This window comes from Arachis duranensis, chromosome 7, assembly GCF_000817695.3.
Source record: "Arachis duranensis cultivar V14167 chromosome 7, aradu.V14167.gnm2.J7QH, whole genome shotgun sequence".
NCBI lineage: Eukaryota > Viridiplantae > Streptophyta > Magnoliopsida > Fabales > Fabaceae > Arachis > Arachis duranensis.
Window position 1 is genome coordinate 78,200,509 of NC_029778.3, and position 14,394 is coordinate 78,214,902.

The 14,394-nt window shown below is 34.1% G+C and overlaps 1 protein-coding gene across 1 annotated transcript; it reads left to right on the forward strand.

Moving 5' to 3' along the window:
* The first annotated feature begins 7,782 nt into the window (after positions 1-7,782).
* LOC107459563 (phospholipase D alpha 1-like) lies at positions 7,783-11,620 on the forward strand. The gene is given in 5 exon segments (XM_016077790.3): positions 7,783-7,884; positions 8,075-8,174; positions 9,102-9,318; positions 9,321-10,868; positions 10,964-11,620. Coding segments are annotated over 4 exon segments (2,289 nt in total). The 5' UTR covers positions 7,783-7,884; positions 8,075-8,084; the 3' UTR covers positions 11,398-11,620.
* Positions 11,621-14,394: the final 2,774 nt, after the last annotated feature.

Here is a 14,394-nt window from a genome sequence, read left to right on the forward strand (position 1 = left end):
TACTTATAGTGTGTGACGTTCATAGTGTAACAATTAGTCCGTGTAACTAACAGCATAACTAGCTAACTGAATTGCTTAACAGACTGCTGAGCTATCATTTGGCAAATTAACAACTCTTTTAACTATTTCTGCTTCTGCTTCCTATCACTTGAGGGGTTCACTTGTGCACACTTAAATTGAAAATTTTTTTTGAAGCAAAGAAAGTTCAACACAATAAAGTGGAGTAAAAGGTCAGGTACTATAGTATTACAAACAGAAACATAAATCCTCTGTCATTTACGGCATTGTCATCAACAACTAAAAGGATCACTGCCAGTCCATTCTTGGTAGCTCAACAGCGTTCTCTGTTGTATGATCTCAACACCTGCTTCCTTATTATTGAAAATCCTAGTATTACGTTCCAACATATGTTCCAAATTACTGCAAAGAACCCAGTCAACCAAAACTTCTGCTCTTGTTTCCTCTTGTGCAAGCCAGTCCAACTCTCAAACAGACCTCTTATGGTTCCCGGAATAGCCCAAGCTCTACCAACAGACTACAATCAAGTGCACCATACCTGCCATGTTAGTTCACACAGAAGAAATAGATGCTGGACAGATTCTATCTCCTTCTTACATAGTACACAAATATTATCACTGTGATTAATAACGCCTAACTTACTCAACCTCTCTTTAGTATTAACTCTACGAACAAGCACAAACCAGCCAAAAAACTCAATTCTCGGAGGCACCACTCCTCTCCAAATTGAACTTATGAAACTATAGCTAGTATCGCATCTGATAGAGTCTCCGATTGTAGGACCTGCATAAAAGATTTAGTAGAAAACACACCCTTACTATCAAACTTCCAAACCACATTATTCTCGCTACCATTTGATAACTTTACTGGCCGTAGCCTCTCATGAAGCTGGTGGACAAGTTCCATCTCCCATTGGAATAACTCTCTTTTCCACTGAAAATTCTATATCCACTCAAACCCATCCCAAAACCCACAATCCCCTGTCATAAATCCTTGTTGGCTTGAAATAGAGAAGAGTCTTAGAAAAGTCGCTTTCAGCGGCCTACCTTGCACCCAGTTATCTTCTCAAAATAGAGTGCTCCTTCCATTCCGACTTCCATCGGCAGGCCAGTAACCAATTTATCTCTTATCCGGTGTTCTTTTATATTTAACTGGCATATATTCTTTCAAGGCCCTCCTTTCACCGAAAACTTCTGATTTACCAATATGATCCCAGGGTTCAAGTTGTTACACGAATAGACAATCTTCTTTTATAAGGAGCAATCCTCTTTTGAAAACCGCCACCACTACTTAAATTAAAAACTTAGGATATTAATTAAGTTGAGTTGGTTTAGTAATTAGTTCATTAATCCTTTTCAAGTGAGAGAGAGGAGCAGTGGTAATGGAATCATAATTTTGACTTTATATTATTTCTTTTACACTACTTAGTAGTTTATGTAAAACAATCTTTAATCATAATTTAAATAAAATAATTAAATTTAAAATACAATTTTATTATTCTCTCTCTTTAATGCGGTACAATAATTATACTTTAAATATAAATTAATTATATTTTATTATATTTAAGAAACTGTTTGCTAGCTAGTATACACCAAACTGTGAATACATTCCATGAAAAAGAAAGTGACAGAGAAAATTATTAGAACAAAAATATGAAGATCATTGACCCTTATTACATATTATTCTAGACATATAAATTAAACACTATAAAATAATGTCATCATCATACTTGCATGTTTGGACATATCAAATTATATACATATAATAATATTATGTTATATCATAGTAATGGTTTCAAATCTTCAATCCTCCAATATAATCCTGGTTAGATATTTCATAAAATCATTAATTTGTGTACTTCCAGCCATAATCATAAAATGTTTAATTTAATTTGGAATTTTTAATTTTTGAATCAGCAAGTCAAATGAAATTAAAATGTATTTATTTGTTATTGTGTGATTAGAATTAGAGACCAAAATTATATAAATTTTAAACATTTTTTTATCAAATAATGAACCAACTGCCAACACAATTAATAAGTATAATTTTTTAATAATTATAATACCACCCAAACTAATTTCTATATTAACAAATTGGACTACAAATACAATAAAATTCTAATAGTCTTATGCATAAACCGCTCCTGTGTGTCACAGTTTATGTAAGATAGTATTCATGTAACATCCTGAATTTTTTTAAAAATATTTTACATTTGATTTCTTTTATTACTACTTTACCTTCTAATTTTATCAAAATTTTTACACTACTCTCTTTTTTTTTTACCAAACCAGAACCATAATCCTCAAATTAAACCCACCTACACTCTCTCATATACAAACACCCACGCACTGAGAGAACAAAAGAGAGAAGAGGAATGAGAGGGGACAAAGGAGAGGGGAAGACATCACTGGTGGAGGGAGGACTATAAGTGATGCACATGCGAGAGAAAGAGCGACATCTTAAAACAGATAGGGAGACCACGATGTAGAAGAGGGAGGAGGTGCTGCCTCTGCCGCCACTAAGCCGTCACTGTCGTCGTCGTCGTCGCTAAAGAACCCAGAGAGAGACTTCAAGAAAGGGGAAGGAGAACGCGACGGAGCTTGTTGTAACGACCCAACTTCTAGGCTGTCATGACCAAGGCTAGCAGCCAAGCGCTACTATTTAGCTGACTTTAGATACTTTAGACCATATATTAAGTGTATACATATGAGCCTGTAGCGCTAGTCGAGAATCGTGTATCTAATCGTACATATCGGAATAATTGTAAATTAAGCAGTTAATACAAAAAAAAAAACCAGAAAAGTATAGCATTTAATATCCATTAGTCAAGGATTGACTTAGAGGGATCAATTACTCATGTAAAGCCAAGTTTGACATCGTAACTCTCTTTTTCTTTTTAATTTTCGTTTTTTTTGCTAGAAAAATCTGTTTACCGATAACCTGGTTCTTACACTTGTTCCCCAGAAGGTAGGTGATCTGGCGGTAGCGAGTGTTGTCGCCGCTATTGTCGTTATTGGGAAGGAAGCCGCCGTTGAGCTGCGTGGTGCTGTTGTTGCCGAAAAAAATCACTGTTGGAGCCTCTGCCAGTTTGCCCTAACCTGATTAGTGGTTGCTTGTTCTGTTTTGTTTTTGTCATTGTTTTACCGCTGCCATTGATGATGCTGTCGTTACTCTTCCTTTAGCTGTTGTTGTTGCGTGCCACTGGTTTGTCACTTCCGCTCATTTGTGTCCTGGACTCCCGGTTAGCTGTTCTGTCTGTCTGAGCTGTCGCTGTCTCGGTTTAAATTCTGCGCTCTTTCGTTCCATTCTACTTTAACCATCCTCACCATTTAATTCGGTACTTCGAGTTTGGTCTCGTCAGTCCTTTGTGGCCAATTTATGAGTAGACTTTACATTTTTAATTGTTAACTTTTTGGTTTATGCTATTTTAAGTTTTTTATTATATTTATAAAACTATTGTTGAAAAATTTTGATTTAATTGGAATAATTGATTTATTATAGTTGAATAATTATTTTTACGAAGTTCATACCTTAAAAATTTTTATATGAGAATATATATATTTTTGATGAAGTTTTATATTATTTTAGAATATTTGATTTTACTCGAATATATACTTTTAAAGTATTGAAGTATTTGTTGGTATTCACTTACTTTGAAATTATGAAATATGTTTGAATTTTTTATGATTGAAAAAGATTTCTGATGAAAAAGTATTATCTGATTTGATTTGATTTGATTTGATTTGATACCTTATATATCTAAGAGATCAAAGATTTGTTGTATTTGAAATTATACGTTTTGAATTAGTTTGGGAGTCCCGTATTAGAAAATCGTAGATGTTAACTTAGATGCATCTAACTCAGACTCTAGCTAGCAGGGGTTGCTAGCCTAATGTGTAGGCCATACGTTAGATCTGTTATTCTTTTAGGACACACAAGAGGAAAGAGCTACCCATAGATGTAGAGCCGCCAAAGTGTGGACTTTTAATTTGATTTTTGTATAAGAATTCCTTTATTGATTCACTTATTATTATCAACTACTATTTTGTAATTAATTTTTTTTTGATAATAATATTATATGGTCTCATATCGATTATAGGTGTATTGTCTAGTCACTGAGTTGCAAAATTTGCCCATTTTTTTTAAAAATATTTTTCAGGAACAAATACTTAACTCTGCGAGATTTTCTATTCAAGAGTAACGATATGTAATGAGTACCTATTCTTTATCGAGTTTCTAGATGTTATATGCTCTATATGTCAAAGACAGTATCCGTTCATATTTATTTATTTTATCTTTTGTTAAAAATATGTAACTATTCATTTTAAAACTTGTAAATTTATTAAAAAAAATACTTGTAACTTTTTTTATTTATCTCATATTTAAATCTATTAAATTTGTTAGGGGTTTATTTCCTTAAGTGTCAATCATAGCTCATTTTAGATCGTGACAATTCCTTGAAAAATCATTATAACTACTCGTAGTTTCTGGTCAGTAAAATTTGTTCACAAACTATTATACTCTACAGTAAATTTTACTCAACACAAAATCCACATAAATCAGTATACTTTGTAATAAATTATGTTCAATTCAAAACTATTATATTCTATAATGATTTTTATAAACATAAAAAAATTACAATTTTATTTACTATATTAAAAAATTATAATCTGATAAATTTAGTTTCTAAATAATTTATAGAGTATATACCCATTTTGATTCTCAAAGAATTTTGGACCAGTCACTTTAGTCCATAACTAAAATTAATTACTCGATTGGTTCCTAACAATTAATTCTATCAGTCACTTAGGTCCTTGACTTCGTTAACTCTAACGGAAGACAAAATGGTCCCTGACAATTCTAACAGGGGACAAAATAATCCCTGACCTCCTCTGTTTGGAAACGACACTGTTCTGTCCCATTTTTCATCATATCTCGCATAACACTAACAGTCTAACACTGTAATTTCAAGCTACATAATGCACACTCTGCAACTTCAATGTTCATACGAAAAAAAATCCTCAACTTGTTCTCAACCAATTTATACTCAGAAAACTAATAACTATGTCTCTCAAGTACTTGTCCTCTTCGATGGATCCCATGAATCTAGACAGCAAGTCTAATTAGTCAAGACCCGTCGTCGTCGTTATCTCCCTCCTTCTTTACCCTATCATCTCCATGACCACATTGTCCACCACTTCGATCGCTTCTTTCAGCTTCTTCTCGAACTAATGTTCAGTAATCGCTTCAGTTTCCGTATGAGCGGCAATAGCGACATTACTCGTTGTACTAATAACTTGGATGTGAGGTCAAAACTGTCTGCCAACTTGGACTCTGGGAAAGAAAGAACACTTTATTTCTATTTCAAATGAGATTTTGCATATAACGTCGAAGGAAAATTTTTTCATGATGTCCTAATATCCAACAATCTATATTGCTTGTCGGAGAGTGGAGAAAGGCATGCCCTTGGAGTAGTTGTGAAACTTGGTCTTGAGGATGTGGTGGACGTTATTGGGGTTGGATGTGATGCTGTTATGAAGGACGTGGAAGTGGAAGCTTCTGGTAGGTGAAGTGCAGAGGAAGTGGGTGTACCAATCACAGAGATTTAAGAAGTGTGTGGTCCATAACATATTGAGGTAGGTGCAACACGTGTGACAGTTATACCATGCTTGATCTTGAAGTTGAAGAACAGGAAGAAAAAGATGGAAAAAAGACTGTGAAGGTGAAGAAGAAAAGTATGAATGTTAAGGTTATGCGAGATACGAAAATTGGGGAAGAACATTGTTGTTTTCGAATAAAGGGATTAGGGATCATTTTGTCCTCTGTTAGAGTTGTCAGGAACCATTTTATCTTCCGTTAGAGTTGACGTAGCCAAGGACCTAAGTGACTGAGAAAATTAATTATTAGAAACTAATCGAGTAATTAATTTTAATTAAAAACTAAAGTGTCTAATTTAAAATTCTTTAAGGAGCAAAATGGATATATACTCTAATTTATATATGTAATTTGTCTCCGTAAAGGTTGTATGCGGTCATATATGTGTATTTTTGGGGTCCGTCATATACTCTAATTTATATATGTAATCTAGAGGCTTTGAATACCAAAAATTAAAAAGCATATTGGGCAGTGCCTGTGTGGCTGCTCCGCCCCAACAGCCCATAGAAAATTTTGTTAGGCGTCTTCTTTATTACTCTCATAATTCTCGTGTCATAAATTATAAAAAATTGTTAAATGTTCACTAAATTAAATATTAATATAAAATAATATTAAAAATAAATTAAATTATATATATTTCTATTAACTTTACTAGTGTACTTATATACTTAAAAACTTTTTAATAGTTTAACAACAAAATACCAGAATAAATAAATGAATGATGAATGGAGAATCTTAGTTTAGAAAAATGCATGTTATATGTAAATAATTATAATAATCAACACGTCTAATTCAGTCTAGTAAAACAGAAAAAGATCATATTCAAGTGACATGATGATGGCAAATGCAATCATGTTGAATTCTTTTTAAGATCATGAATCGCGGGTAAATGACCCCACCAATATCACCAACCATTAAACAAGAAGAGGATATAAAGCTTATCTTATCCCGTTCTTCCAAAGTTACTACTTACCATGGCTAACTCTAGATTTTTTTTTTGTTTCTACATACACAATTTGAATACCTCGCGTTTACATATCTATAGAGATAGGCTCACTCATATATATAGTTCTAAATTTCTAATTACCCGATGTACGATTGAGAAAATTAAAGTGTTACAATACATGCTATTATTGCTTATTAGTGCTATCAATTCTGCATCATCTCATATTAACCCACCACTCTTTGTGCATTGCATACATAATTGCACCAATACCACAGCAGTCTACAATAGTATTGAGAGAAGATTATTAGTTAAAAAGGATTAAAATTATATACAGTTTCAATAATCTTGGATCAAGGAATCTTATGTCTGTATGGTCGGTGCTATTCTAATTGATAGATAAAGTAAAGCAACACGTGTATATGCATCTTATTATCATATCGGCGATTTCTCTTTTGGGAAACGATTTTCCCCCTAAGTTTATAAACAAACAAGGTGTAAATAGTATGATATCTTCCTAGTACCAAAAATATAAAATAAAATTAGAATCTTTAATAAATTATATAAGCTAAATTAAAACTTGTCCATGATCAATTGTAGTTTATAAAAATTGACCTTAAAATGAGGGATACACTTGGCTTATGATTAGGAATCCACGGCGTAACGTGTTGAGATTAAATGAATATAAAGAATAAATAAATAATTAATGGGAGCATTTGCGTGTTAGGGAGTCATCCCATCTTACTTCATTTTTCCGAGCAGATGTGCTGTGCCGACAGCCACGTCCATCTACAACTACTGCTTTCAAACCAAAACACCAAAGAACTTTAGTCGCTAAATTAAATAACGGTCAAAACTGGTAAAGTCCACTTCACGTGAGTCGTTAGATGATTTTATTAATTTAACTAAATTTTCATCAAATTGTTTTCAGTCATTAACTTCACCTGAATTTTTATCTTAATAGCTTCAATTTCTGTCTAAACATGAAAGAGTAATAGATTTGACTCTCTTAATACCAATTAATTTTTAATTTTTTTAATTTTAATCAGCCTTGTTGAAATGAGAATGAGAGGGAGGCACATGGCAATTGACAATTGGCAGCAACATCAAGGGATGGAGCCCATTACCCTCTCATTGCCCACATCAATGCAAGCTGCTATTATAATCAAATTATTAATTTACATTTAATATTTATATAGTGACTGCTTTTCTTCTTTTCTCCAACATCTCTCTCTTCACTTTCTCTCCTCTCTTCTGCACTGATACCGGTTAGTCTCTTTTCCCTCCTATTCTTCTTCTTCGTGCTTAGATTCGGTGTTTAATCTACGATCTACTCTTACTCTTTAATTTCAACTCAATCTACTCTGCTAATTAAGCACACCTGCTTTCAACTGATTTTCGATCTTCACTGTGACTGTGATCTGATCTAATCTGATCTGATCTGATCTGTGATTGTAGGTTGAGTGTGATGGCGCAAATTCTCCTGCACGGGACTCTCCATGTCACCATCTATGAGGTCGATAAGCTCAAGACAAGTGGTGGCAATGTTTTCACCAAGGTAGCTAATCTTCTCCCTCCCTTGAGCCTCTCATTGATTTCATAAGCCATTTCTTTAATTGCTTTCACAAATAAAGAAGAAGCGGAAGGAGGTTTTGTTGTAGTCTTGTAGGATAAAGCCATGCCACATGTTTCGGCTAAAGTTCTCAGTGTTACTTAGATTTTGCGGATGACGTGTGAATTCTGATATTTTCTTTCTTTTTTCAACCAAAAATACTATATATACACATCACGACGTTATCCACGGAGGTATATTAATTTTTGGTGAGAAAAAAATGCTATCGAAGATTATTAAATAATAATGCGATTGCGATCTTTAGAATTTTGGATCAACTAGACAGATACGATGCCAATTGTTCATTCATCAGTTTTGTTGGGGAAAGATATTGTGATTATAAGTTTATAACACTACTCGTTGAAATCGACCGTTAAACCAACTGTGATCTATGTAGGTTTGCTTATGCACATAGTCCTAAAAAAATGGGAAAAAAAAAACAGATTCTATTGACGATGCGACTTGTTCGGGTATATGCGTATAGCAGAGTTCCTAATTTCTCTTAAGGCCTCATTTTGATACTTTATTATTCAGTCCCACAGAATAAATTCTATACAATATTTTGCTATTCCAAAATGTTGATTTGTTGATTGTAAGGTTTGAATGGATGGTTGTTACAGTCAATGATCCTGCTTTGAGAGAATTCTCAAATTGTAATTTAATTGGTTCCTTAGCATGAATAAAAATACTGACATTTTGTTGATTCTGCTATTTTTATTTTTCCAACCCCAATAACTGTTACTTTATTATGATCCTCTATCCTTTATTTCACACATGCTGTATTTTATCCAAAAAGGAGAAACGTAAAACTCAAGAATGCTGGAGACTCATATAAATTGTAATGCTAATTGCATATCCGTTGCTCTGATTCAGCTGGTGCAAAACATCGAGGAGACAGTTGGTTTTGGAAAAGGAGTTACCAAACTGTATGCAACCATTGATCTGGAAAAAGCACGAGTTGGAAGGACCAGGATTATAGAAAAAGACCATAGTAATCCCAGATGGTACGAATCTTTTCACATTTACTGTGCCCACATGGCATCAAACATCATATTCACTGTGAAAGATGACAATCCCATTGGAGCAACTTTGATGTCACAAAAGACAAGAACTGGGCACGTGGTGTTAGGAGTGCTAAATTCCCTGGTGTTCCTTACACTTTCTTCTCGCAAAGAAGAGGCTGCAAGGTTTCTCTTTACCAGGATGCTCATGTCCCTGATAATTTTGTCCCCAAAATACCCCTTGCTGGAGGCCAGACTTACCAGCCTCATAGGTGCTGGGAGGATGTGTTTGATGCAATCGACAAAGCGAGGCACTTGATATACATAACCGGTTGGTCTGTTTACACTGAGATAACATTGGTGAGGGATTCAAGGAGGCCAAAGCCTGGTGGAGACTTAACGATTGGTGAGCTTCTCAAGAAGAAGGCGAATGAGGGTGTCAGAGTCTTGATGCTTGTTTGGGATGACAGAACATCTGTTCCCTTGTTGAAAAAAGATGGGTTGATGGCTACTCATGATGAAGAAACTGAGAAGTATTTCCAAGGAACTGAAGTGCATTGTATTTTGTGCCCACGGAATCCTGATGATGGTGGAAGCATTATTCAGGATTTGCAAATCTCTACAATGTTTACTCATCACCAGAAGATTGTGGTGGTGGATAGTGACATGCCTAGCGGAGATTCGGGTAAGAGAAGGATAGTGAGCTTTGTTGGGGGTATTGATCTCTGTGATGGAAGATATGACACTCAATTCCACTCACTTTTCAGAACCTTGGACACCGCACACCATGATGATTTTCATCAGCCAAACTTTGCCGGTGCTTCCATCATGAAAGGTGGTCCTAGAGAGCCTTGGCATGACATCCACTCTCGCCTTGAAGGGCCTATTGCATGGGATGTTCTGTTCAACTTCGAGCAGAGATGGAGGAAGCAAGGTGGAAAGGACTTGCTCATTCCGCTGAGAGAGCTTGAAGATGTCATCATCCCGCCATCTCCAGTAACATTTGCGGAAGATCACGAGACATGGAATGTTCAATTATTCAGATCAATTGATGGTGGAGCTGCTTTTGGCTTCCCAGAGACTCCTGAAGATGCTGCCAGAGCTGGCCTTGTTAGTGGAAAGGATAACATCATAGACCGTAGCATCCAAGATGCTTATATCCATGCAATTAGGCGCGCAAAGAATTTCATCTATATCGAGAATCAGTATTTCCTCGGAAGCTGTTTTGGATGGAGCCCTGATGACATTAAGCCTGAGGACATTGGTGCTTTGCATCTAATTCCAAAGGAGCTTTCACTTAAGATTGTAAGCAAAATCGAAGCCGGGGAGAGGTTCACTGTGTACATTGTGGTTCCAATGTGGCCAGAAGGGTTCCCAGAGAGTGGTTCAGTTCAAGCCATATTGGATTGGCAGAGGAGGACAATGGAGATGATGTACAAGGATATAGTTGAGGCACTCAATGCCAAGGGAATTGTGGAAGATCCCAGAAACTATTTGACATTCTTCTGCCTCGGCAACCGGGAGGTCAAGAAGCCAGGAGAATATGAGCCTTCAGAGAGACCAGACCCTGATTCTGATTACATAAAAGCCCAGGAGAACCGTCGATTCATGATTTATGTCCATGCCAAGATGATGATAGGTAACATACATTTGGAATCATCTACATTTCTTTTGATGATAAAAGGTTTGAGTGAGTGATGGAAACTCTTTTGTTTTGTTATATTCTTTGTGCAGTTGATGATGAATACATAATCATTGGATCTGCAAACATCAACCAGAGATCGATGGATGGTGCAAGAGACTCGGAAATAGCCATGGGAGCTTATCAGCCATACTATTTGAGTGCAAGGGAGCTAGCAAGGGGACAGATCCATGGTTTCCGCCTTGCGCTGTGGTATGAGCACCTTGGCATGATCAGAGAATCCTTCCTCCAGCCTGAGAGTGAAGAATGTATCAAGATGGTGAACCAGGTTGCTGACAAGTATTGGGATCTGTATTCCAGTGAGTCCCTTGACCATGACCTCCCCGGCCACCTTCTGCGCTACCCCGTTGGCATTTCCGGTGATGGAACTGTCACCGAGCTTCCAGGATTCGAGTTCTTCCCTGACACAAAGGGTCGTGTTCTTGGAACCAAAACTGACTACTTGCCCCCTATCCTTACTACTTAACTCATTTCATTTTGTACTTTGATTTGTTCATATACTATGTTACATTATATTATATTATGTAGTACTTTTTTAGTACTTGTGGTTTTTTAATTAAAGTGAGGAATAATTTTAATGTCTTTTAGAGATGGATTGCTAGATGTTAACCATCTGATGTTATGGTTGTTGTCGGCTTGTATGACTTCAGTTATATAATGTGAGATGTAATGTTTCTGGTTTTCTTAAACAGGGTTTCTTTTGTTCCCATATTTGGTTTTTGCGTAACAATGGTCCATTTATAGTACATGGTTTCACCTATTCTATCTACGAAGTGTGTGACATTGAAAATGGGAGCTCAATTTGTTATCATATGACAACTGCTATATGCACTGAAAATGAAGAATGCAAGCAGTGCTCTAGAACGTAGTGAGATGCAGCTATTGCCAGCAAGTTAGAAAAAATCCAGATTTTAAGTTAAATCGAAAAAATAAATAAAAAACTTAAAACGTAAAATCTTAACAAGATTTAAATCGTAAAATCGTCAGACTTAGTACAAATTTTGTAAAATCGATAAATTCATTTAAAATCGTAATATCGAAAGATTTTAAGAGTTAAATCGAGATTCTAGCTACTATAATTGTCAGTTACCATTTTTCCCTTAAAACTTCTAACAAATAATACGTCAAAAATTAATATTAAATTAATTATTTACATAAAATATAGATATATTAAAATACAAAATATAAATTAAAAGTGTATAAAATAACATATATTAACCATACAAAATAATTAGTAATTACTACGACTAAATATTTTAACATAATTCAATCAGTCTCTTTTAGAATACTTATATTTCACTTGTTGAAATTAAATACAAAGAGGTGAGTTGCATTTCATCCAACTCACAATTTCTGTAGACACTGAAAGATATCCCTTCAATTAAATTGATAAAATTCCAGTGAAGTGATGAGTGATGAGTAAAGCAACCTTGAGTTGATGCTGTGGATTATATATGGTTACCCCAAGTCCACCTTGGTGGTGAGATAGCAAGAAGGGTTTCAGAGAATTCCAAATTAACTCTACTACCAATCTAAGTGGACTCTTTTCATTGGCTTGCACCTAATCCAAATTAAAAGAATATACTAGCAGCTCAGCACGTGTACTTCAAATATGTTTTCCTTTCCTTTTCTTTTCTTTTTCTCGTTAAAATGACTTTTATTTTATCCCTATTTTTTTTTTATATTTTGATCCTCAACTTGTACATGAATAATAGTTCATTTAAACCAACTATATTATTTGTAAGATAACTGTTACTCTTATCGTAATTCACTGCTGCACAACGCTAAAAAGAGCTTATAACCAATAAATTTACAATAATGCTAGAGAATTAATATGATTTTAGCAAAAAATCAGCCAAATATTTTTAGATAAATTTAAAATTTTTATGTGAATTGTACTTATGTTAGATATTAGGATATTTTTTTTAAATTAAATAGTTTTAAATCTATTTTTTGATCTATCACATTTTAGGTATTTAAAAAAAACAAAGAATAAAGAGACGAAAACTAATTAAATCAGTTTCTGTCATTTATATTACAGTGATATTAAATGTATTTTCTCTTAATTTAAATGTGATAAAATATTTAATAATTAATATTTTAAATTATAAATAAATAAAACTAATTATTATATTTATAATTAACTAAATTATTTTATTTTTAGTTGATTTAGAATTAGTTTCATATACTTTTCCATAAATTTATAGTTCACATAAGAAAAAAAATGATGTTTGATCATCCATATAAAACGCAAGACTTATTATATCTTGGATATGTGATGATCCTAAGACGGACACGTGTTACAGTCGGTTGTACAGTTGAGATAATCTGTTGTTGATGAATAATTGCAGAGCACAACACGCGTCAAACGTAACAGGTCACAAATCATCCAACCGAAGTGCTGCCACTATCGTATAGATTAGACTAGATTGAAGTATGGATTATTCAGTATGAATACGATGAATGATGATGATGAAAGCGCTGAATGGCATTGCATGCTTACATAGATTGAATTGGAATCACACCTCACACATGTAACAAGTTCACACTCCCTCACGTGGGACAACTCAATTTATGATTCGCAGTAATAAATTTACGTATCGATCAATTGGTGAATGGAAATAAATACGGTGTTAGAACTGAAGGCGTTCGTTGTTTCCAGGTCCGTTACGATTCTTTTCTGAAGAATGTTAACATCATTTGCGAAACAAGTCACGCAAGTGCCGCGTGAATGAAATATCTGATACACAAACAAAGTAGAAATAAATGGAGAGAACAATCAACAAATGTCAAACTAAGAGAGATTGATTTTCATCAAAGACAAAACGTTATGTCTGTGTAGGAAATGTATGACAGGACAATAGTGTGATAGATTTCTTTTCTTTTCTTAAAGTAGATAAATTTGTTATGTTTACATCAAGAGTCAAAAGGGAAATATTTTTATCATTTTTATTTAAGTGACTATTAAGATAAAAACACATATTTCATCTTTTGTTAAAAATGTTTTTATGCTGTATTTTAATTGGTTTTTGTATAATTTATTCGGTATTTTTTATCATATATTATTAAATTTTTCAAAAGATTTTCTTTCTAAAAATAATAAAAAATATTTAATTTAAAGTAAAACAAAAAAATAATAAATTAACTATTAAATTTTTTTAAATTATTTATATAAAAAAATATCACATTCATCAAAATATATATATATATATTGCTTCTGGCGGCAACATACTAGGGGGTGGTGGTCCCGCTTATAGGGTCAAATCAATACGTTCTAAGAAGAAATATTGGAATCCCTTCAACACAACGTAGGTCATCGAAAGGGTCTCGAAGACTCACCAAAGCACGAAAGCCGGGTTAGGGATTTCTCAATAAATAATGTTGCTCCAACATCCAATCAAAGGGCTACTGCAGTACCAATTAAAAAGATGGTTGTTGATACTGGACGACGAAATGAATTTTG